The sequence below is a fragment of the Denticeps clupeoides genome, chromosome 3, assembly GCF_900700375.1.
Source record: "Denticeps clupeoides chromosome 3, fDenClu1.1, whole genome shotgun sequence".
NCBI classification, from domain to species: domain Eukaryota; kingdom Metazoa; phylum Chordata; class Actinopteri; order Clupeiformes; family Denticipitidae; genus Denticeps; species Denticeps clupeoides.
Genome location: NC_041709.1, coordinates 8,358,157 through 8,380,769, shown reverse-complemented (window position 1 = coordinate 8,380,769; position 22,613 = coordinate 8,358,157). Strand labels below are relative to the sequence as shown.

At 44.3% G+C, this 22,613-nt stretch overlaps 2 protein-coding genes and 1 non-coding gene across 6 annotated transcripts in view; 1 reads left to right on the top strand and 2 right to left on the bottom strand.

The window, feature by feature from the left end:
• cita (citron rho-interacting serine/threonine kinase a) overlaps positions 1-6,737 on the top strand; it is a 48,054-nt gene extending 41,317 nt beyond the window's left edge. For 2 of the 3 annotated variants that reach the window (XM_028971387.1, XM_028971386.1), the window contains exons 38-49: positions 404-448; positions 1,128-1,208; positions 1,311-1,446; positions 1,658-1,797; positions 2,001-2,093; positions 2,743-2,851; positions 3,092-3,220; positions 3,550-3,630; positions 3,717-3,795; positions 3,870-4,043; positions 5,127-5,484; positions 5,586-6,737. In XM_028971387.1, the coding sequence (XP_028827220.1) occupies positions 404-448; positions 1,128-1,208; positions 1,311-1,446; positions 1,658-1,797; positions 2,001-2,093; positions 2,743-2,851; positions 3,092-3,220; positions 3,550-3,630; positions 3,717-3,795; positions 3,870-4,043; positions 5,127-5,484; positions 5,586-5,609 (1,449 nt within the window). In that variant the 3' untranslated portion in view covers positions 5,610-6,737. The remainder of the gene's footprint in view (positions 1-403; positions 449-1,127; positions 1,209-1,310; positions 1,447-1,657; positions 1,798-2,000; positions 2,094-2,742; positions 2,852-3,091; positions 3,221-3,549; positions 3,631-3,716; positions 3,796-3,869; positions 4,044-5,126; positions 5,485-5,585) is intronic. The other variant, XM_028971388.1, reaches the window with a different exon arrangement.
• A 469-nt stretch (positions 6,738-7,206) lies between these two features.
• Positions 7,207-22,271, bottom strand: LOC114785316 (myotubularin-related protein 3-like). 2 transcript variants are annotated; one of them, XM_028971389.1, is made up of 20 exons: positions 22,191-22,271; positions 18,577-18,677; positions 18,388-18,477; positions 18,156-18,272; positions 16,609-16,691; positions 16,124-16,290; positions 15,923-16,019; positions 15,453-15,566; positions 15,177-15,367; positions 14,832-14,966; positions 14,611-14,722; positions 14,262-14,457; positions 13,133-13,318; positions 12,270-12,440; positions 12,046-12,188; positions 10,600-11,776; positions 10,415-10,492; positions 10,248-10,336; positions 8,579-8,605; positions 7,207-7,883 (listed from the first exon to the last, which is right to left on the bottom strand). In XM_028971389.1, the coding sequence occupies exons 2-20, from the start codon at positions 18,577-18,579 to the stop codon at positions 7,697-7,699; spliced, it is 3,363 nt and encodes a 1,120-aa protein (XP_028827222.1). In that variant the 5' UTR covers positions 18,580-18,677; positions 22,191-22,271; the 3' UTR covers positions 7,207-7,696. The 2 variants fall into 2 exon arrangements, with proteins under 2 accessions (XP_028827222.1, XP_028827223.1); XM_028971390.1 differs by lacking the exon at positions 8,579-8,605.
• On the bottom strand, positions 19,430-19,587 carry LOC114787258 (U1 spliceosomal RNA). Its single transcript, XR_003749384.1, has one exon. It is a non-coding gene; the product is annotated as a U1 spliceosomal RNA (small nuclear RNA).
• Positions 22,272-22,613: the final 342 nt, after the last annotated feature.

The window sequence follows — 22,613 nt, the reverse complement described above, 5'->3', positions numbered from 1 at the left end:
ATTAAATAACTATTACGGTAAAAACATGACGCAGATCATCAGAAAGTGTGCCTGAAGTGACAAATATTTGATCTATTATTTTGTCCTTCACACTTCATAATCTTGTAATAACGATGCTGTAATGTCAAAACAAGACTTTACACAAACTTTTCTTATTGTCTATATTTGGTTGTTAAACTATGATTTTAAAACTCCCTTTCTATTCCCACGTATGACATTTCTGTTTCACTGTGTCTTTATCTTCACATCTTTTTTTTTTCTTCTTTGTTTGATAATGCCATGGTTTGGTTGAACACTCCATGATTTTTTATTTAATTTTTTTATTTTTCTGCGTTTTTCCATGTGTGATCCCATGGATTGATTTGTGTGTGCAATTCCATGGGTTTGGTGTTGACTTCTGTAGGTGGGGGCTCTTAAAAGACAGAAGACCCTTTCCCCACTGGTCCAGGTAAAGAGTAGCACCAGTCTGTTTTCTGTTGCTGTTGCTATTGTTCAATGGGCTGCTGGTGGACCTGCGCAAGTATAAGTAGGCTCTGAATAAAATCTGTACATTTTTGGCAACAGCAACTCCATTTCTGTGTATTTGTGGCGTTCTGAAGAGTTAAATGCTGTGCTGAGACAGGCTCTGTGTGTTATCTGTTGTGTTGCTCCTGCCCCCACTATCATGCTCTTTGCCCTCTGAGCCCCTGTCAGTGACCGTGTCATTACTGTGGCTTGTATCTGGTGCAGTGATACCCTATGCAAACTTTACACACTCACATATCCATCTGCTGTTTTGTGGGCCAATGCAGTGTGCATGCGACCCATTTCATATTTGTGGCACAATTGGTCAAAGGAAAAATACTGAGCTGCTGTTAGGAGAATCTGAAAATGGCAGAAATGGAGCCTCAAACACTGCCTGCAGCACGCCTACATGTCTCAGCATGAAGTGGTTGTAGCTTTACCACGGGCGGACATTACAGCAGGCAGGAATTTGTCTGGTGGAAGTAGCTTGTATTCGATGGTGTCTGTCACATGTTAACTGCAGCTTGTGCTTGTGCCTTGTGCTGCGTCAGACCTGTGTTAACCTGCAGGAGTAGCATCTCATCAATCCTCTCTTCATCTCTCCCCCTCCAAACAAAAACCAGAAACTGTTGGGGAACTCCTTGCTAAAGCTGGAGGGAGATGATCGGTTGGACATTAACTGCACCTTACCCCTTACTGACCAGGTATGTCCATTCTTACATTAGCATTAACAGAGGCCTGTTTTCTACACTGAATCTTGTGGATGATGTGTTATGCCTGTTCGTCTTTCTCTCTGTGTGTTACAGATTGTGCTTGTGGGCTCAGAAGAAGGCCTGTATGCACTGAATGTGATCAAGAACTCGCTGACACACATACCAGGGCTGTCCTCTGTCTTCCAGATCCAGATTCTCAAAGAGCACGACAAACTGCTCATGATCACCGGTACACACACACACACACACACATTCACACACATAAACTGGTCAACCGCTCATATTTATTTATTAAATGTATTTTCGGATATTAATGAACAATTCCAAAAAGTCATGAATGCCCCGTTAAATTGTGCTCTTATGTTGCAATATTAATAGTATGCTGTTATAACCTGTGCTGATATGTTGTTGTGATGTCCATTTTGTGGTTGGTGTTGCAGGAGAAGAGAGGGCACTGTGTTTGGTGGAGATAAAGAAGGTAAAACAGTCTCTGGCTCAGTCTCACCTCCCTGCCCAGCCGGAGCTCAACCCGTTCATTTTTGAGACAGTCAAGGGCTGCCATCTCTTCGCTTCAGGCAAGGTTAGGCACACCTCAGGCTTTCTTCCAGTACAATGACATTTAGTGGCCAGTGTGGCCAGGTGCTGCTAGCTGTTGTGTGTGTGTGTGTGTGTGTGTGTGTGTGTGTGTGTGTGTGTGTGTGTGTGTGTGTGTGTGTGTGTGTGTGTGTGACGACCGTCGTTTTGACTGTTTGGTTTGAGCCTGGTGTGTTTGTACTCCAACAGATAGAAAATGGCCTGTGTATCTGTGCTGCCATGTCCAACAAGATCACAATTCTACGTTACAATGACAGCCTCAGTAAATTCTGCATCAGGAAGGTGAGAGCGGTGCCAACTCCCAGACACTACCTCCCTCTCTGCAGTAGTAACAGTGGCCGTAGTTTCAGTTTCAGTGTTTTACATACTTATTTATATGTATATTCATCCTACCTAGGGTGTAAAGGTGTATGTGTGTTACCAATTCTATGGTAAGGAATCACACAGAAACTGTTTATAAGATTTTAAGGACCTTAAAAGTGTTGTGTTATTATTGTCATTTCCTAGCTCTAGTTTAGTATAAAGACAGCACATAAATACTTCTGAAAGTTTTACACTCTTAATATTCGGTTGGACCACCTTTAGCTTTGATTACCATTCATTCACTATGGCATTATTTCAGTCCAGAGCTGATTTTGTGTTGAGGAGCATCAATGAGAGTCTTCTCAAGCAGAATGGTACCATAAATTACTGCTTTTTTGAAACAATAGAGGGAAAATGAACATCTTTGCTGTCTGGAGAGAATTAGGTTCAGTTCATCTCTTAGTTTTCCTCTCAACTTTTGGCCCACCCCTACATTGTAGACCTGTACATTGCCATGAATAAAGATTGTCTGGGGTCTTTCCAAATCTCTAATATATTAGCTTACATTAGCTTACCAGTTAGTTAACATGCACATGCCATAACCTTTCTGCTGCTGTCTGTCCCTCAGGAAATTGAGACATCTGAGCCCTGCAGCTGTATCCACTTCACTGGCTACAGCGTCATCATTGGCACCAACAAGTTCTATGAGATTGAGATGAAGCAGTACGTGCTGGAAGGTATGATGTACCACTGGCTTTAGTTTGGAGCAAGTTTTATAAACAGGTTCTTATTCAATGCCTGTCTCTTCATTTTTCACAGACTGTTGTTTTATAAAATTCGTTATTCATCAATGCGTTTTTTTTTCTACTCCTAAATAACTGATCCACATATGACATTTTATATTAACATCAGTGTCACTCTGTACAAGGACAGGTACATATTTTACACAAATCCTTATCTACTGTGATCCACTGTAGAGTTCCTGGATAAAAACGATGTGACTCTGGCCTCCGCCGTGTTTGCTGCCTCCTCCCACAGCTTCCCCATCTCCATCATCCAGGTGTCCAGCGCACCGCAGAAAGACGAGTACCTGCTCTGCTTCCATGGTACACATACACATGCACCCACGCTACATGCGCTGGCCACTTCATTAGAAACACCTGCGCTCAGTACACAGAAGGCATTCAGTTGTTCAACAAGCCCACAGTTCAGTTTATTTTGCAGCTTGTGGATCAAGGTTTTGGTGTGTGGTTGGCGTGTTTTGAACAAAAAAAGTTTCAAATGAAGTGGTCAGTGCATCGTGTAAGATACACAAACAACAAATTCCATACACTTACTTCCACACCTGGCATTTCAGATCTCAGAGAATAGCAGCATTATACATGCTTCAGTGAGCGTAGGTCGAAATGTTTAAATGGGCCTGTGCTCTCGTCAGAGTTTGGAGTATTTGTGGATGCTTACGGCCGCAGGAGTCGCAGTGAAGACATCAAGTGGAGCCGTCTGCCGCTTTCCTTTGGTACGCAATTTATGCCTTTTTCATTGCTTTCAAGTTGTCATGTCTTCATGAATTTTGTCTGTGAGTTCACCTTTACCCTCTTGCAGCATATAGAGAGCCCTACCTGTTTGTAACCTACTTCAACTCCTTGGATGTCATTGAGATCCAGAGTCACTCTGCTTTGGGGTATAGTTTGCTTCTGTATTGTAATGCTTTGGTTATCTGCCAGTGTTTGTAATTTTGTGTATATATTGGTGTAGCCCTCACGCCTACGCTCACCTGGACATCCCTAACCCACGCTACCTGGGTCCAGCTATTTCTTCCGGGGCCGTGTACCTGGCCTCATCCTACCAGAACAAGCTGAGAGTCATCTGCTGTAAGGGCAACCTGGCTCAGGAGTCCGGGGAGCCTCAGAGGAACGGCTCCACCCGAAGGTGAGTGTTTGTGGTTGAGCGTGTGTTATCGATGCTGCTTAGCTTATCCTTTATTAGTCCCTCAAGTGTGAAATTTACATAGTCATGGCAGAAAGTGGACAGTACAAGATATGAGTAGCAAAAAACAACAGCACAGACAATATTCCAACTGTGAAATATAAAAGGGTGAATGTATATATTGAGCTGTTTGGAGCCTTAACTGTGTTTAGTTCTTTTTATTAAGGTCTTTTATTGTTTTTTTTTAGTTCTTAGTATGACTATAAATAATGTTACTTTATTAACAAACAACATGTAGCTGTTCAGTGACTATAAACATATTGTCTTAATGTGATCGGACTAGTGTTTCTAGTCATGAGATATTTCATTTAATTTCCCAGTGCGTAGTGAATGAGTGAAAGGATGCAGTTGTGCATCTCACTGTCTGCACTGGTGTCTGAGATGGTGTTCATCTCTTCAGATCGCTATCTGCCGGAAGTTGGGTGTAGTTGGTGAGCACTTTGTGCTGCTCTGGGTACTGAAGGAAGTTGGTTGCGTTTGGGAATAAGCGAGCCTTGGGTGAAACTTCATCAGAGCGATGCGCTGGGTTTATGAGGGAATGATTATTCATTCTGGCCTCAAGGTCTCTGAAGAATAAACGGCATCTGTTCATTTCAGGAATTTGTGGCAAGGCATAAAAGAAAATATGATTAAATATAAATGAAAGTCTTTTTATCATAAATGTATAAATTATTTCTTTTTATGGTTTACATTTAAGAATTGATCTACTGCTTCTGTATGTTTCAATAATGCCATGTATTGTGGCCAAATGTAACCTCGACATGTGGTGCCCAGTCAGGCTCCATGTGGAGCAACAGCCTGTAGGTACTTCATAACATTCCCCATTCAACTAATTACCGAACTAAACAAATGATGTCTGTTTATGATCCATATACCTGGCCACATACCTTCCACGAGCAAGGAGCAGTACTGATGACTGTCTTGCTGTCGACTGTATTGCTCAGCAATGAAACAAAATTTCATCACTTGACTAAAATAATGGACTTTGCTCTCATTTCCCTCCCCTGTTCCACTTCTGTCACTCAGCCCCAACAAGAGAGGCCCCCCCTCCTACAATGAGCACATCTCCAAGCGTTTGGCAGCCAGCCCCATGGTCCAGGAGGGTCACCACCAGCCCGGCACCCCTCACCGCTACCGCGAAGCTCGCACAGAGTTCCGCCATGACAAGTCGCCTGCCCGGCCTATCGAGCGCGAAAAGTCTCCCGGCAGGATGGGCGAGCTGCGGATAGACCGCTCCCCTGGGAGGGCCATGGACCCACGTCTGGAGCGCTCCCCCGGCCGCATGATGGACATGAGGAGGGAACGGTCCCCTGGCAGGGCGTTCGAGGAGCGCCAGAGACTGCACACCAGCTCCGTGCGCACACCTCTCACGACAGTCAACAAGGTCAGCGCACAGCATAGCACAGCACAGCGTAAAAATGTATTTACTTCTGTCCTTCTTAATATTGATTGTTTTTAATGTTTTTTTATTATTATTGTTTACAGGTGTGGGACCAGTCATCTGTCTGAGTGACTGCATTTGTCACTAAAGAATGAGTGAAGATACGCTTTACATTACTCACTACCGACTGTGTATGAGTGGAGAGCAAAGGGAACATCTGAGTCAGTATTTGAAATGTCCCCCCCAGTCCCACAGCACAATTTCTCACCACCAAGCCCCTTCACAAAAAAACAACACACCCGTTGACGCCTATGTGTTCTAAGTGCAGTTTATCTTAACTCAGCGATGTAGCCAGCAGTAGCCACATCTGTCGCTTTCTCCCCTCTGGTCACTGTCCATCTCTCTCCATATTCTGTGCCACCCACAGTCCCCAGCAGAGGCTAGCTGGCTCTTTTTTGGAAGGAAAATGAACTTTGTATAACTTCAGGATGTCATTAAACAGTGTACATAAGCAACACACTTTTTTATATAGACTATAAGGGAGTATTAGGCTGGTGAAGCCATAATTATTTTTGTTAAAAAAGAATTATAATGGAAAGAACGTGTTTGTAATGTGCGCTCTTGAATGTCTCTAAACTAAATATAAACCATTTAAAATGTCCAGATGTCCACTTTGAGTGGAACATTTTGCTTGGATACAGCTGGTGTATGCAAACATAATACCATTGTTCCATAAGTCACCTACTGGCTTTTAAAATCTAAAAGAAAAAAGCAATTTTGCTGCAAGTTCCCTGAAGTTGTAAAATATCTATGGCGTACTGAGCGTGGTGTGATCTAAAGCCAGATGTAGACTGAATGCAAGCGTACTGAACTTGAAGCCTATGAGAGCTTGCGCTGCTCTTCCACCCATGGGTGGGTGGCTTGTGTCCAAAGCCACGATGACCTTTGACCCTCAGGATCTGTTCTTCTGAAGTGCTAAAGTGCCACTGCGATAATCAGCGCCAGTTCAGAAAGCCCTCTGTAGTGTACGTTCACACGCTGTCGCATGTAAGCTATGACACTATGAAGCCACACAACCATTATTATGTTTTTGTCAGCCTTGGTTTCCCTTGTTTCTATATGCACTCCTTCCATTGTGCTCTTAATATAATGCTGATGTCTGAGAACTGCTGACAACACAACTAGCTTTCAGTGTAGACGTTTTTTAATGTCTAAGGCATTAACATGATTACTATTAAATCCAGAATGTCTAGGAAGCTTACGTGTGCTTGTCATTTTTCTTTTTGGGTTAATAGTATGATTAAGTGGTGTTTAATGACCAAACAATTTTATAAAATGTAAATAAATCAATTGTCATGTTTTGGTAAAACCTTTTTTAAAAAATGAGACTACTGCGTTACATCTTAACGCCCTCATATTAAAACCATATATGCCAAAATAGGTAATATTTCAGTCAGCAGTGGCTAGATTAAACTACATTAAAAAAATGTTAACATTTTTTCTGATTAAAAGGATCTTGGGATGTCAAAACTTGCAAAATAATTTATAAATCCTGAAATAAATGATCCAAACAAATGTTTCTTTTGAGGTTCAAAAGAAACATTTTACTGACTGAGAAACATTAATCATCTGACTAAAACTGACAAAAGATTGAAGATGAGGATGTTTCAGAACACTTGCATGCAATGTTCACAATTAGTGCACCATGAATTCTCAGAGGCAAACTTTGAGTGGGCAGTGTGTTGTACTTTAATTCATTCACACAGCTCCGAGCACCACTTTCTCCACTGGCTCCAGTCCCAGAGCCCTCCAGGCTTCCAGAGTGAGGAGCACCATGGGGCATTCATCGTCCAGGCTGAGCAAAAGGGGACAAAGCAATGTGTGAGACGTCCATGAGCCGGGTGGACCCGACTCATCATCTCTACTGATTCCAGACAGCTTTCAGCTCTTGACTGAGCCACACTAAAATCTTTAAAATCTTCATCTTCGACTGTCCCTCTGTGATTTTCACCAGCTACATGCCAATGTCTTAAATCTTTCGAACAGCTGTACACATGGCTTTATATACATATACATTTCTATACACACACCATGACAAATTATTTATGTGAGCGTTATTGTCCCAACAGCTCAGTTCTCCATCTTAATGTGAAAGTGGTACAGAGAAAGCAGGCGTTTTTGGGATCTTTTTCTGATTTGGGTGCTGCAGGGCCGATCAGTTGGAGCTGGCCGTGATTGGTTTCTCCAGCTCCAGGTCGGCGGGTGGCACGGCGGGGGGCACAGAGGTGAGGCGGAGGTGGCTGTAGCAGGCCTTGCAGACGCGGTTGGGTTCGAACAACTGCTGGCTTGGCACTGCCACCTTCTGGTCGCAGCAGCTGGCGCAGAACACATTTCCACAGTTCCTGCAGGGGGCGACAGAGAGCAAACAGTCATTAGGCAGCCGGAACAAAGACAGTCAAGGAAGCCTGTTTCCACCATACTGACCTGCATGTATTTTATTTTTTTTTTATTGTGGTTGAAAAGCCACATGAATATGGGGAGAACACAGAAAACTCAAGTTCCCCTTGTAGAGTTCTGTCTAGATTTAAAATTTGTACTTGACATAATCTCAGTCTGAGTTCTGGCAGAAACAGGCTTCCACAAGAATGAGTACCACGGATGTCTCATTCAGCCATGGTTCGACTATGATCTGAGAAAGAATAGTGATTATAAAGAATTAAGCCCCATGAAGAATTTTCAGTACAAAGCAACTTAGATGTCAACACTGGAGACGACATGAACATTTTTGGTTCTCTTCTCTGCTATCCATTAATTTGTTGTGAGAGGCAAGTAAATTAAATTTCCTGTAACCTACAAATTTGAGAAAACGCATAGCAAATAAAGTTTGCGAAATTCAGTGCAGACAATTCCACTAAAGCGGTGATGGATCATGGGGATATGAGCCAAGCATGTTATTGACCAGAGCGAGTGGTTAATTCAGCACACGAACATAAAGATAACAAATAAAAAAGGAGGTCAACAGAGGTTTAGGATGAAGGGATGACAAATGGGTGGATGCCGGGGGGGATAAAGGACAGGGACGTGGGGATACTCTCACCAGGCTTCTTCAACAGGCTCTCTGGCACTGTGGAGGAGAGAGGGGAGACAGGAGAAAAGGACAGTCAAAGAGCCTGAAAGAAAGCAACTACGCTGTGTACCACATAGACCCCTTCACTTCATCATACCAACCCTACGGTCCGTTCGGTTCTGACTAACAGACTGTTACCTAAAAGATAGGAAGGACTTCCCACACCTGCCTGCACCAGTTAAATGTAGTCTTTCCTTTATTTCACCACCCCCTGCCTCCTGTGCTAAATGGTTCCAGTGACCAGAAAAGCCCTGCATTGCATCAAGAGGCTGACAGACAAGCAGATCTTCTTGCTGAACTATTCATTTCCTGAATAGCTTTCCTGACCCTTCCCATGCGAACCAGCAAAAAAAATAAAAATACAGACAATAGTCGGTAATACTTGACTGCACTCTTTGTTCAAATATATAATTTGTACGTTAAGAAACTTACAGGTGTATCCATGCCAACAGTCTGTTTTCTCTATCTGACCACATTTACATTTTAAGCCACTGTTCACAAGAGAACACAAGACGCACACAGCAAGTACTTCAAGACAAAGACGGGGCTCAAGGTTTAGTCTATGGAATACAGTGAGGACAGTGCTGTAAATGAAAACAGAAAATACGAACAAAACCCACATGGAAGCGATCCTTCAAACAATTAAGTTTATCTTAACTTAGTCCAACAGGAACAAATCCTGCTTAATGTACCTGCTCAATCTTGGATTGGAAAGCCGGTTAACAGGTAGAACAGAGATTAGATATTAATGTCAGGGTACCTGATATTAATAGGGTTCAATTTTAGAACAGATATCATTCCGAATTCATCAATCAGTTTAAAACACCAAGATAGGGGATGTAGCACTGAGTTAGGAACTGAAACAATCATTGCAGGGATCAAAATATATTTATAGCTATATTTTATGGGTTCAACTGAAATTGAAGATGGACTCCATGTATCTGGAGTATAAATCAGGCAATGTAATGCTAATATTACATATTAGCAGCCTTACCTGCTGCTTACAGTCAGTAGTTACAAGGACAGTACCCCTGGAGACACTCAGGGTTAAGTGTCTTGCTCAGGGACACAATGGTAGTAAGTGGGGTTTGAACCTGGGTCTTCTGGTTCATAGTCAAGTGTCTAACTCAATAGAAAGAGTTCAATACCTGTAAGCCCAAGAATGTCTCCCAGGCGAATGTATCAGACACCCTTTTCCAGAGCTACTTACTATCAGTAGTTACAGGGACAGTCCCCCTGGAGACACTCAGGGTTATGTGTCTTGTTCAGAAACACAATGGTTGTATGTAGGGTTTAAAACTGTGAATTGTGGTCTTCTGGTTCACAGACGAGTGTGTTACTCACTAGGCCACTACCACCCATCCACGTTATCGAAACATGACCCAAGTAAAAATGCTGTTCATTCTAATAAATATTTTAAATGTATGTTCAAACTAGTAGAAACTAGTATGGAATAAGTTCTTAAATAGTGCAACCTAAAACCCTGAATTCCTTCAAATCTGACCTAGACTAGATTTTTGCTTTAAATTATTAGTTCAATTCCCTCAAAGTGAGCTCTGAGGGAAATGAATTGTCTTTTTATATCTGTTAAAGTGTAGGTATGCATCAAGGTGTGTTTGATGTGATCTGACGCACTCACCTGCAGTGGTGTTTCCTAGCAGCCAACCACAACTTGGTCTCACAGCCATAGCAATGTGCTCCTATGTGATCTGGGTACCACCGGGTTCCCTGTGGACATAATCGACATTATTAAAGAGCCCCGAGCCAGCAGCTCACACTCTCAGAGCTCATATGCACTCGCTCTACCTCTGGGTCCTGCTGCTCCACCTTCTCCCAGCTGCCATCAGAGAAGAGCTCATTGTTCTCTGAGTCAGGGACAGAGGACTGACAAAAGGAACAAGGGAGTAAGACAAAGAATTCTGCACCTAATTTTGAATTCTCATCATTTGCATACAAATCTGATTACGGAACCTGAGGCTGTCCAGTCATACCATCTCTCCAGGCAGCTCTCTGCTGACTCTCAGACGGCTCCAGAGCTCCTGCACCTGCCTCTTCAGCGTCTCCACCTGCAGTTGGTGTCCCGCCTCCATCTGTCTCAGGCGTACCTGCACAGCATCACTGTGGACGCTCAGACCGTCCTCGTCTAGGTGGCTGGGGCCAGTCGTGCGGAGAGTGCCACAGGGGCCACGAGCTAGGCCACCCAAAAGGTGGCCGTGTGCGTTGGTCACAGAACTCGCACTGGCTATTGATGTCTGCCTGCTGAGGGGCGTCCTGGCCCCGTTAACCCCATTTGGGACTTTGCCATTACATATGTGCCTGTCCTGGCCTGAGGAAGAGGAGAGGGGAGGCAAGGCACCATGGGTAGGTGAGCAGAGGCCATTTAGAGTCCTGGGAGGCTCCTGGCTGAGGTGTGTTCTGGTGCAGGGAGAAGGTTCGGGCGCGGCCTCAGTGTCTGTGAGGCTATGCAGCACAGTCTTATTACCCTCAAACTGCTCAGGAAGGGCGTTGTTGGGGGCAAGGACACCATCCACACAGCATGAGGAAGAGGGGCTCACCTCCTCTGACTGGCTTTCACTGTCACCATTTGTAATGGGATCACCGGCCAGCAAAGGAACGTGGGAGGACTCACTGGCTGAAGCATCCAACATCTCCTTGGGCAGCTGAGCCTTGGGTTGCTGTGAAGGTACATCAGAGTTCAGTTCAGTGGGAGAGGGCGTGGTCAGGGTAGAGGAAGTGAGGTAATCACTGTCCTCCATTGGAGGCGCACAAACTGTGACATCCTGCCTCATCGTCTCAGCCCCGCCTTCCTCCCGTGCTTCCTGGAGGATGTGTTCTATCTGACCCTCAGTCACGTCCACAGCCACCGACAACTCCGCCTCCTCACATGTCTCCACCTCCTTTCTTTCAGTATTGTTCAGTTCACCACTGGCCTCCCCATTGCACAAGGCCTTCCCCATCACTTCCTCTTCCAGTCGCTGCTCTGGACTGTCTGGTGTTCTCTGCAGGTTCTCTGAAGCCTCCAGTTCTGATGCCACAGTGACCCCCAGTGGCTTTAGGTGCTGTGGCAGCATGTCATTGAGATTCGGGTCACTGGAGCAGCGGTTGGAGGAGGCAGGACCTCCATCACAGACTGACGGTAAGTTATCAAAGGAGCGCGTCTTCGGCAGCCTGAAAAAAATGTTTTAACTTCATTTGATCCTCTTCTAAAATCTACAATTTCTAGTTTCAGTCCCTGGATGTTATATATCTAAATGTTCAAGAACACAATGGCAAAAGCAGGATTTGTAAAAAGTGGGGTTCAGTTTGTACAACGTATAACAATTATCTCCTTAAGCTCCCTATGCATTACATATCATGCATGCAAATTAATGGCCTTATTTGGCTTAGTCCCTCTTATTTTTGTTTACGAGACGTCCTCCCATCAGCGTGTGATTTACCTGCCGTTGGTTTCTTCAGATGGAGTTTTAGGAGTGGGATAGGGTGCACAGGAATCCTCGGTGGGAGTGGAGGGTGAAGAGCTGGGCAGGTAGACAGCGCTCCACAACATCAAGTTACGCACATGACAGACCGGGTGCAGCACCTGGGTAGAGATCATTGCAGAACCGCAAAATAAACTTACAAACAACACGCAGTGCTAGAGCTAAAGTGTGGGAGTCCTGACCATCTCAGAGTGAGGAGAATAGAGAATGTTCCAGAAGGCACGGTTTTCAGGACGCAGCAGGGACCACACCGAGCAGGTCCGCTGCAGCACTGAGTGTTTCTCCCTCTCCTTCCTGCTGTTACACAGGAACGTCCCAAATCGGCAGGAGTACGTGTGCTGCACCAGCTTCACCTACCCACCACCCAACACAGGAAACATGGCTTTACCTACACGTAAAATAATGATATAATATGTCTAGAGCTGCTAAACAAATCTAATAAAAAACATTTAAACAAACACCAGGTCCCATAGATCACTGTGAAACTCCCTTCAAAATAGAAAAAAAAAATTAAAGGTAGACAGAAGTAAAGTAAAGGTGGAAAGAAGATGAGTGCAGGGATAAGGTTAAACAAATTCTGAAAGCAAAGAAAAAGGAAAAAAAACACCCTGTCAAAAAGGTGATGTACTAATAACTAGTAAGTCATTAAATCATCCATCTATATAATTGAAATGGTGAACACTGGCTACTATAACACAATTCAGGTTCTTTCAAATTGCCACAATTTTGCCCATTCAATAAAACAATAAAGACCTCAAACCTTGACTTAAACTGTGAACATTACCAGGGCTGTCAAGGTTTTTGGAGCACTGCTTTTTGAGAGAACAATGAAAGCACCCATTACTGATACCTTCAAAGCTTGGCTGCGGACGTTTCAAAGATGATGAAAAAAAAAAAGAATAAAGAAAGATGACAGAAATAACAAAAAGCACAAAAAACACCCATCATCTCCATTCTGTATACGAACATGCCACATAATAGAGAAGATGTCTTTCTGTGCTCTAAAGACATTTCAGCGGTAATACTTTAATAATAGACCCGTTACCAGAAAGGCCTCGTTAAACTCAAAGGAGCACGGGAACTGCCTCTGCAGCTGGTGCACGCAGTCCAGCCACTGCAGGAACACCGGGCAGCGCTCGTTCAGGTCCTCCGCGTCCTCCCCGTGTCCACAGCGGTCTGCAAACTTATGGCCAAAGTCCAGCCACTCAGTCTGCACCAGAACCTGGAAACCCTGCGTAGGGAGACAATGGTTGTGGTTCGATAACAACCGGACCAATGCTCTGGAACATGCTCAGTAGTTGCCACCGCATGTAACAAGGCACCTGAAATGCCCAGAAGTATTTGCAAATAAATTAAAAATCATTTACATTCATAGCATTTATCAGGTGCCATCATCCACACTAGTTACAGGGACAGTCCCCCTGGAGACACTCAAGGTTAAATGTCTTCTCAGGGACAGAATGGTAGTAAGTGGGGTTTGAACTTCTGGTTCAATGGTGAGTGTCTTACCCACTTGACTCTTTTTAAAGAGTGCTACTGATACATTTCAACATTTTTAACTGTATCAAAAGCCATTGCATTAAAGGCATGAAAAAACATTGTGAAAGTACATTTTTTCAATAAATATTGATGTATGTATTTGGAGAAAAAAATTTAACTAAATACTGGTTACTTACACAACCCTACTTATGATTCATATAACTATAATTGTAAAAATGTAAAAAAAAAAAAAAAAAAAAAAAAAATATATATATATATATATAATGCGTGGTGAAGCTTCAGGAATTTGCTAAACATAGTCATTATATTTCTGCACCAGGCCGTTCAGTGGTGATTTAATCTTTACAGCCTGGTGTAATCGCTATGTGATCGCTACACTGCTCAACCCACTCACACAGGTCACTGCTTTTAAAGCACTAAAGAAATCTAGCCAAACTGAAGTGGACAATTCCAAAGACAGTGTCAAAAAAAGACATCCTCGTTTTTTTGCTTCCGTGTACTGATCAGAAGGGCAATTCATTCTGCTCTGACTGCATCTGATACCGTCATCTCAGTGTGGTTATGGCACTGGACCGAACAACATTAAACAGTCATTTCACTGAAGTACATGCTTTTCTCAATCTTAATGACATAATTCAAACCAAATGAAGTCTTCAGTCTTCATGGCAACCCACCTTAATTGTACGGTAGAAGGGGTCCAACAGCAGTTTGGACAGAGCCACGATCTGAGGTGTGCGGTCCCATCCATCAGAACAGTGCACCAGAACAGGCCTGCGGTCCCGGTCCACCGTGTTCACCACCAGCAGAGCTGCCTTCAGCAGCAGAGACAGATGCTGAAGCCACTTGGTGCCCTCCAGAGAAGATAACCAGCTACAGGAAGGAAAAACGAAAGCAAGGTGAAGAAGTGGGCAGAGGATGTGGGTTACGAAAAGCACACAAGGAAAAAAAAAAAAAAAAAAAAAAAAACGCATTTCAAAAACCCTTTTTCATTCTCAAACATGTGAGTAAAAATCCGCCACTCACTTGGCTGGGTCCGGCACCTGGGCACACAGAGAGCGCAGACACTGGAAGCTCTTGCGTATGGAATGGATGTTGGCCATTCCCATGAACAGTACCTCACAGTTCGGGTAGTACTCTACAGGAGCACAACAATGACCTCCAGGTAAACTCTCAGCTTTTAGTTCCATTCAGGATTTACTCCAGTCGGGTATGCATAGTCAGATTTCAGGTAAGACATCCAGTACCTGGGCATTCACAGCCTCCACCTTTCGCCCGATTGGCCACGGCTGCAGCATACGACCTGGCGTCTAAGATCAGCAGCTTCTGTGAAGGTGCGGTCACAGGTTCTGTCTCAGAGGTGCCATTGGTGACAGCAGAGACTAGGAAAGACCGAACAATGTCAAAGACTGCCTAGTTAATGTATGTAAGTCTTCAAAAAAAAAGTTTTTCTTCCAATGAAAAGACATTATTATAAGCTCTGTATACTTGAATATAATGGAGATAATTAAACTATCAAATTTACAAACAGCCGAAATGATTTAATCTACACCATGACCTGACACTGATGTACGCTTAACATTGGAACGTACTTGAGCTAGGAAGAGTGCCGTTGCTGAGCTTTTGATCGCAGGAGCCGTTGGTTAGTGGGGCGTCCATCTTGTCCATGGAACAGGCCCTGGCGATGGACTGGATCAGCTGCTCATCGTCTGCATTCCTCCAGCCCCACCAGCTCACTTCAGGCTGTCCACAACGACCAATCACAGCGCCGGTACTCTGGTGCCTAGGGTCAAAAGGCAACGGTGGTCAGTGCAGCATATATATAGGCAGACCTCCTTCAATCTACTCACCGCTCGTTTTACACAGACCTGTACACCACAGCTGGAAACCTCTTCCAGGACCGGAAGGCCGCAATGTTTTCCAGTTCTTTGTCTGTGACCCAGACCGGCACCAGAAGCTGCTCAGGGTAACTGGAACAGAGTCTGCATGCAAAAACACTGATGTTAAATAATGAACACAAATAATTGTGTTGGAATTGCACAGAACACCAGACACTTTGTCTCGTTTGAAAATGCACTTGCCCTTCGTTTACTTAAGCACTTCAGAACAAGTTACAGAACCTGCTCCTCCCCTGCCATAAACCCTTGCTTTAAATGGGCCACCAAGAGTACATATAAACCTTTAAACCAAACTCTAAACTATGGTGAATTATGTTCTCTGTCCATGTTGAACATTATTAAAATCAATGTCCGCTTTCTTTATATTTAAATCAAGGATCACTCACCCCTTTAACAAACCAAAAACCTCAAGCTAGTCCGCCCCCTTACATTCAAGTTACCTGTAGCCACGGTTGATATCTGTTATCCTCCAGGCATGGTGGGCATCAAAGCCCATACGCTCCACCTCATTCTTAAACCAGTGGATCACATGATCTCCTAGACAGGGAACATTGGTGGGACTTAAATGCTAAGAATATTCTTGGCTGGTGCAAGGGTGCTGATCAACATATTTATCTATCTATCTGTGTGAGGCGGTGTACCTGCTCGGCACATTTCTCCATGGTTCTCCGCATCTTCGGCGTCATCCTTCATACACCAAGTGTGGAACGCAAAGGAGAAGAGCTCATCCAGCCGGGCTGGTGGGCGCACCACCGCTGTTAGTCGTTTCAACCACTCTTGGCACTGCTCAGCCGACGAGAACTGGCATCTAGACCCAACACACAGGCCAAAGATCCCACACCTCAGTTTGATGGTGACCGATTTATTTAGTTATTGCTTAACAAGTGCTTCTTTCCTTTTATTTTTGTGATAAAATGTCAGGCACTGTTACACATTTTCACACTGTACGTGGAAAAACAATAAACGGCATCCTGCAGTTGCTGCTGAAAAAAAGTGAATCGGGCCTTGATCATCAGATCAATATACCCGCTGCATGTAGTCATGACTGAATTTACGACATGGATTCTGACTCAGGGGCAGCAAACAAACGAGTGGTGTTTCCTGCACGTGTGTACAGTTTTTTTACCTGATGACCTTGCATTCCTTACAGATGACATGGAGCTGGAACATGTCCCGACACTCTACACTCTCAACGAGCTGCAGAGGAATCTGAAAGCATTCCGGAACAATGGATGTTAAGAGATGCAATGCATTAATGACGAGGGATCAAGCATTTGCGATGTTCATTGGTCTGGTTTGGTTGTTAAACTAAGTGCTAGAACAATGAGCAATTGACAAAGATGGATAAAACAAAGAATCCGAAACCCCAGCGGCTCAAGCAATCATGTGACATTTTATTTGATTGACAAAGATGCCATTTTCATTTTGACGTTTTTTGCACAACGAAACCACAAACCTTTTTTCTTTCAGTCACATTGTGACACGAGCTTGCGCCATTCAAGCGATGCTTTTACTTTGACACGCTTAGAAATAAAACCATAAACCTGTCAGTTTCTCTGCACGGTCAGTAACACATAAACTGTATCTTTCTAAAACTGCAGAAGAGTCACGCAAAGCCGGATGACAATAGCGCTGTTCAATGGCACAACCACTGCCAGCCTCAATGCACAAAAAGAAGTCTAACCGACACAACCTGTAACTAAAAAAAAGAGAAAAAGTGAAGTGATAGTCATTGTAATACACAGCAGCACAGCACACGGTGCACACAGTGAAATGTGTCCTCTGCATTTAACCCATCACCCTGAGTGAGCAGCGGGCAGCCATGAAAGGCGCCCGGGGAGCAGTGTGTGGGGACGATGCTTTGCTCAGTGGCACCTTGGCGGCTCGGGATTCGAACCGGCAACCTTCGAACCACTGCCCCAGGCAGGTGCTGGAAATGCATGGCTGCTCTGATTCCAGCTCGCCCATTATACATCAAGGCAAGTCTGACAGCAGGTTATGAATCTCCGTTTCAGCATAGATGAGACAGCGCCGGGTTTTTGCTTCAGGGCTCTGTTGTGACAGAAAAGCCACCAGGAATGTCATGCCTGTTGCAGTAACCTTGAGAAGGTGAAGGGGATTCTGTTGCTCCCAGGATGTTACATCACACAGAGAATACCTGCCCTGAAGCTTCACACACAGCGAAATCGAAAGACTGACGATGCACAGCGGTCTGAATCTGCATGGTGTTTAGGTAATGAGGATTCATTAATAAGGATTCCTAAAGACACATGAAACTTCCCCTTTATGCTAAAATATAAGACGCAGAAAATAGGGATAAAAATACAGCTCTTAAAATTGATCAACTGAACGGTACAAATTACAAACCCTATACTACTAACTAGAAGCAAAGGCGAGACCAACATGTATATTATTCCAGACAGCAGCTAAAACTAGCAACACTGATACAGAGCTAAAAGTAAGATACACCAAATAAAACTATGTTAGAAAATACTTAGACTAACTAAACCTGTTCTTGTGGTCTGACTTATGTAAGAAAAACAGAGTGCATAGAATGACTGTATTCACCGTTGGGGTTCTAGTAAACCAGACCTGGTTACTTTCACTGATGGTACCATGAAAGCATGTTTTCCAAAAGCCATGAATGTAAATGTAAATGTGTGCTGGACTCACAGTGGTCACGCTTTCTTTGAACTTGATGTGCAACCTGTAGCTAGATAAGGCGATGATGGCATCCTCTGCTTTCCCCACATACTCTACCCTCTCCCCATGGAGCTCAGAGAATGGGACCTGAACGCAGAACACAGGCAAGTGGGAAATGTAGGGTTTTGCGACACACTCACAAGAAACAAGTCGTGCGAGAACACATTAATGAGTAAAACATCTGCTCCAGCATTTCACCCACCTGCAGGTTCTCATCCTCCAGTACCAGGTTCTTCCTGGGGATAACCGGAGTTTCCCTGCCAGCCTCCGGACTCTGCTGCCCCTCTTCATCCTGTCAAACAGGAAGGCTTTACTCAAGAGAAATTTTCCATAGCCAGTCAATCACAGCGTACCACAAAGCAAAAAAAAAAAAAAAAAAAAAAGGTTTTACCATGGGCCCAGAGATGGAGAGAGGGTCACGCCGCTGAGTAGCTTAACTCCAGCAGAACTGATTCTTGATTTTGAGCTGTATTAGCAGGATCGAGGTGAAAACTGAAGAGAATAAAATAGAAATTGAAATTAATAAGTGCTCTAAGTCACATGGTTCTTTTTGATGTAATGAGCCACGAGTGACCAAACAGGACAATTTTACAGGAATCCGATGTGTTAAGCACCTTCTTTCGGCGCTACAACAGGTATGAGTAAGAATATGCCAGGTTTTTGCAGCCTGTACCACCATCATTGCTCCTAGTCCTCACTCAAGGTCACATTCCCCCTAGAGACAGTTGCATCTGAAATGTTATTTAGAGTAAGTAGACTTTTGATGTCCACTCCTCATGATCATGATATATGTGTGGAATCAGAAACCCAAACTGCTGACCCCTTGGTATGGATTCAAGATTCAATATTTTTATTCGTCACATGCAGTCATAGCAGTACAACATGCAGTGAAATGCATCCTCTGGCTCTCCAAACTCCAGGTCACACTCAACCCCCGAAAGGTCAGTGAACAAGAAAAAAGGGAACAAATAAATACATCTAAGTTCTAAACAACAAAGTAAAAAAAAAAATATAGCAAATAATGACTGAAAGTGAAAGTGAAGTGATTGTCATTGTGAAACACTGTAGCACGGCACACGGTGACACAGCAAAATGTGTCATCTGCTTTTAACCATCGCCCCCTTGGTGAGCAGTGGGCAGCCATGACAGGTGCCCGGGAAGCAGTGTGTGGGGACGGTACTTTGCTCAGTGACATCTCAGTGGCACCTTGGCGGATCGGGATTTGAACCGGCAACCTTCTGATTATGGGGCAGCTTCCTTAATCGCTAAGCCACCACCGCCCCAAAAGAAAAAGAGAGCGTCGAGATTCCCACATTTGGGGAATTCGCTTGGGTCAGCACAGCCAGAGTGCAATGGGTGAACCGCCACCTTGATTACGCTATCTCCCCTGCCAGGTAAGTATGATTACCAATTTAAAAAAATTGAAATGTACCCGAGACTGATGGCATGCCTGCCTTGCGCTACAGCCAGCGCAGAGAGGGCCAGCAGGCTTTGACCTGCAGCCAGCAGCCCCATCTCAGATGCCACCACTCACGCCTACAACTCCCCCAGGTACACAAGGAAATATTTAACAAAGGCAGCCGATAAATTTAACCATAGACGGTATATGTGCAATTCTACTGATGTTAGTAGCCTAGTGGGTAACACACTCGCCTATGAACCAGAAGACCCAGGTTGAAATCCCACTTACTTCCATTGTGTCCCTGAGCAAGACACTTAACCCTGAGTGTCTCCAGGGACTGTCCCTGTAACTACTGACTGTAAGTCACTCTGGATAAGGGCGTCTGATAAATGCTGTAAATGTAAAATGTAAATGTAAAGTGGACTTTCTGTCACATTCATAAGGCCAGAAACTGGAAATTTCGTACTTAAGGATCTGCAGAAACCCTGCCACTAAATTATATCAGAGCAACCCCATTTCACCAACATCACAATGGCACAATGAGTTCTACCATTCAGTTTTCTTGTTATATTTTATCTTTCACATCGAGTGTAAGAGCAGAAAAGAAGTCTGGCTGTGAGCGGGGTTCAGAGTGTTATCTGATCTGTAATCAGGTGAAATACTCAGACAGCAAGCGCCACAAACAAGATGCAATCTCCACTGGTGCAAAGGCTCGGTGAAAACACCAAAAATATAATATAATTCAAGTGCCATTTCAATTTAAGAACGGATAATTATTACATTTTCCCTATCTTACTCCCTATGAACTCTTCAATTTAACCTCTCTGTGACCCGCCTGACCATTCCTACCCTCCTCCCTTTTACATCAGGATTCTGGTAGAGACCCAAGAATCTGTCAGTGCATGTATAGAAGGAGTTGCAGCAGTTCTTTGCCCACAGGAGCAAATCTGAGCATGTGGGACGAATGCTGACAGAGGTGGAAGATGCTCACAATGCAAATGCAGCATTCAACCACACTAATGAAGGTCACAGACCAAAACAGACATCAAAACAAGACAGCTTGTCCCCACGTACAGTCCTCAGATATAAAGATCGTCTGTTTAACAAGTCAGGTTCAATTCTCAACTGCATAAAGTCACACAAAACTGCCCTGGTCACTGAGATTTAGTTTGTGGTCACTGCGAAAAATGTTCCCCAAAAAGGCATTACGAACCCAATCTCAACAACACAAAACCACCACTGTGCATTCTTCTAATCAAGATGACAGATTTATGGCTCGGTGCATTTATATACATTTGCAACTGAGTGGTTCGTATCAGCATACAAAGTTCAGCGAGTGCCGCAGTACTCAGATTGGTGACTATCTGTTGTAGAGCAACATATCTGCAATTCTTTCTCCATCTGCACATGGAGGGATCATAATGAAAAGAGAGTTGCAAAAACATCATATGATTCTCACATTACTCCATTCAAGGACTAAAGTAGAAGCAAAAAAAAATCACCTCTTTCATCCAATTTATAATGCAACAACAGCAGCAATTTAAAGAACGTGCTACTTGTTCCTGGCGCCTTTATGTTCTTGCCGTCTTAGGTCTCTTTCTAGTCAATCATGGTCTTGCAAAATAAATTAAAACCAGTACAAACCCCCACCCCACAAAAACAACATAGTTTGACTAAATGTAGAGCAACAAATGTGTAAAACATTTGAAAGTTTTATTCATCCCACGGTGTTGCAGGGCCAGTCAATTGCCAGTCATTTCGTGGAACTACATTTACATTTACAGCATTTTTCAGACGCCCTTATCCAGAGCGACTTACAATCAGTATTACAGGGACAGTCTCCCTGGAGCAATTTAGGGTTAAGTGTCTTGCTCAGGGACACAATGGTAGTAAGTGGGATTCGAACCCGGGTCTTCTGGTTCATAGTACCCACTAGGCTACTACCACCCTACTACGGTTCATACTAACAGAGCCCGGTGGTCATACTTTTCATCGCTAGAATGGTTATTGTCTTTTGTATGTGGCTAGCTAGCTCGCTAGTTAGCAGCTAACGTTAGCTGGTTAACCAGACCAACCCCGAGCAGCAGGACCCGGCGCGCATCGCCACAACCGACTGCTTTGCACGGGGAGATGGGCTTTGTGAAGCCCGGAGTCGACGTTAAACGCCGCTTGCGGCGTGCCGGGTGGCGCGGTCTCGTTCCTCACGTTCCTCCCCCTGCTGCCGGTGTTCTGTCGAGTTGCGCTACCGCATCGCAATATCCTGCCACGGTTCAAATACCGCGGAAAATCCTCTGCTATCATCAGCCGGACCAGAAGCCAGTACTGATCGTAACCTTCAACGAGCCAAGTCGGAGGCTTCGGCGGGGCAAATGAAATGACAGAAGCCCGCCTGACAGTGACAGTCCCATCCTGTTGTTGTTGTTGTGGAGGAGGGCGGGCCCCGAACCGGAGGCCGAAGCTAGCGCGACTGGATGCTGGCGGGTGTCCCTTACGGCCTCTCGTAGCACCGCGGGCTAATAAAAAAAAACCGCCGCTGTTTTCGGTCGCATTTTTTCCCTGAAATTCGTCGTAGACAACGTGACAAATAAGAGCCGAGCACTTACTTAATCCGTCCTGCTGGAGCTAGGCTGCCATCATCCCTCTCCCACAGCGGCGGAACGACTGGTGACGTCACGACGCACACTACGATGTCGTCACAGCGTACGGCAACACTACGGCACGAGCGAGACGTAAACACGGGGTGTAAACATGAGCCGTGCCAGTTTGCAGATGGACTGCACGGAAAAAGGAAACTTTATTATAAGAAAGCGTTCTTCAGTTTAAAAAAACAGCAGACACAGGACACTGACGGGGCACTGTTTCACATTTAGCTAGACATTTGAAGCCAAATGTCAGGAGCCTGAAACAGAAACGTTCCTGACCTAAATCCTAAATTATCCATGACTGAGAAAAATCAGGGTAATGTAGGAGTCCAAATGCCCAACGTGAATTCTAGTAAACCTATATTCACAGAAATATATCAGAAA

What these genes read in the sequence shown, in the direction of transcription:
- LOC114785316 (XM_028971389.1), bottom strand. An exon ending in TGGAGAAATGTGCCGAGCAG is followed by an intron (nt 16,020 to 16,123) that starts GTACACCGCCTC and finishes TTCCCTGTCTAG; the next exon opens with GAGATCATGTGATCCACTGG. An exon ending in GATATCAACCGTGGCTACAG is followed by an intron (nt 15,567 to 15,922) that starts GTAACTTGAATG and finishes TTTTGCATGCAG; the next exon opens with ACTCTGTTCCAGTTACCCTG.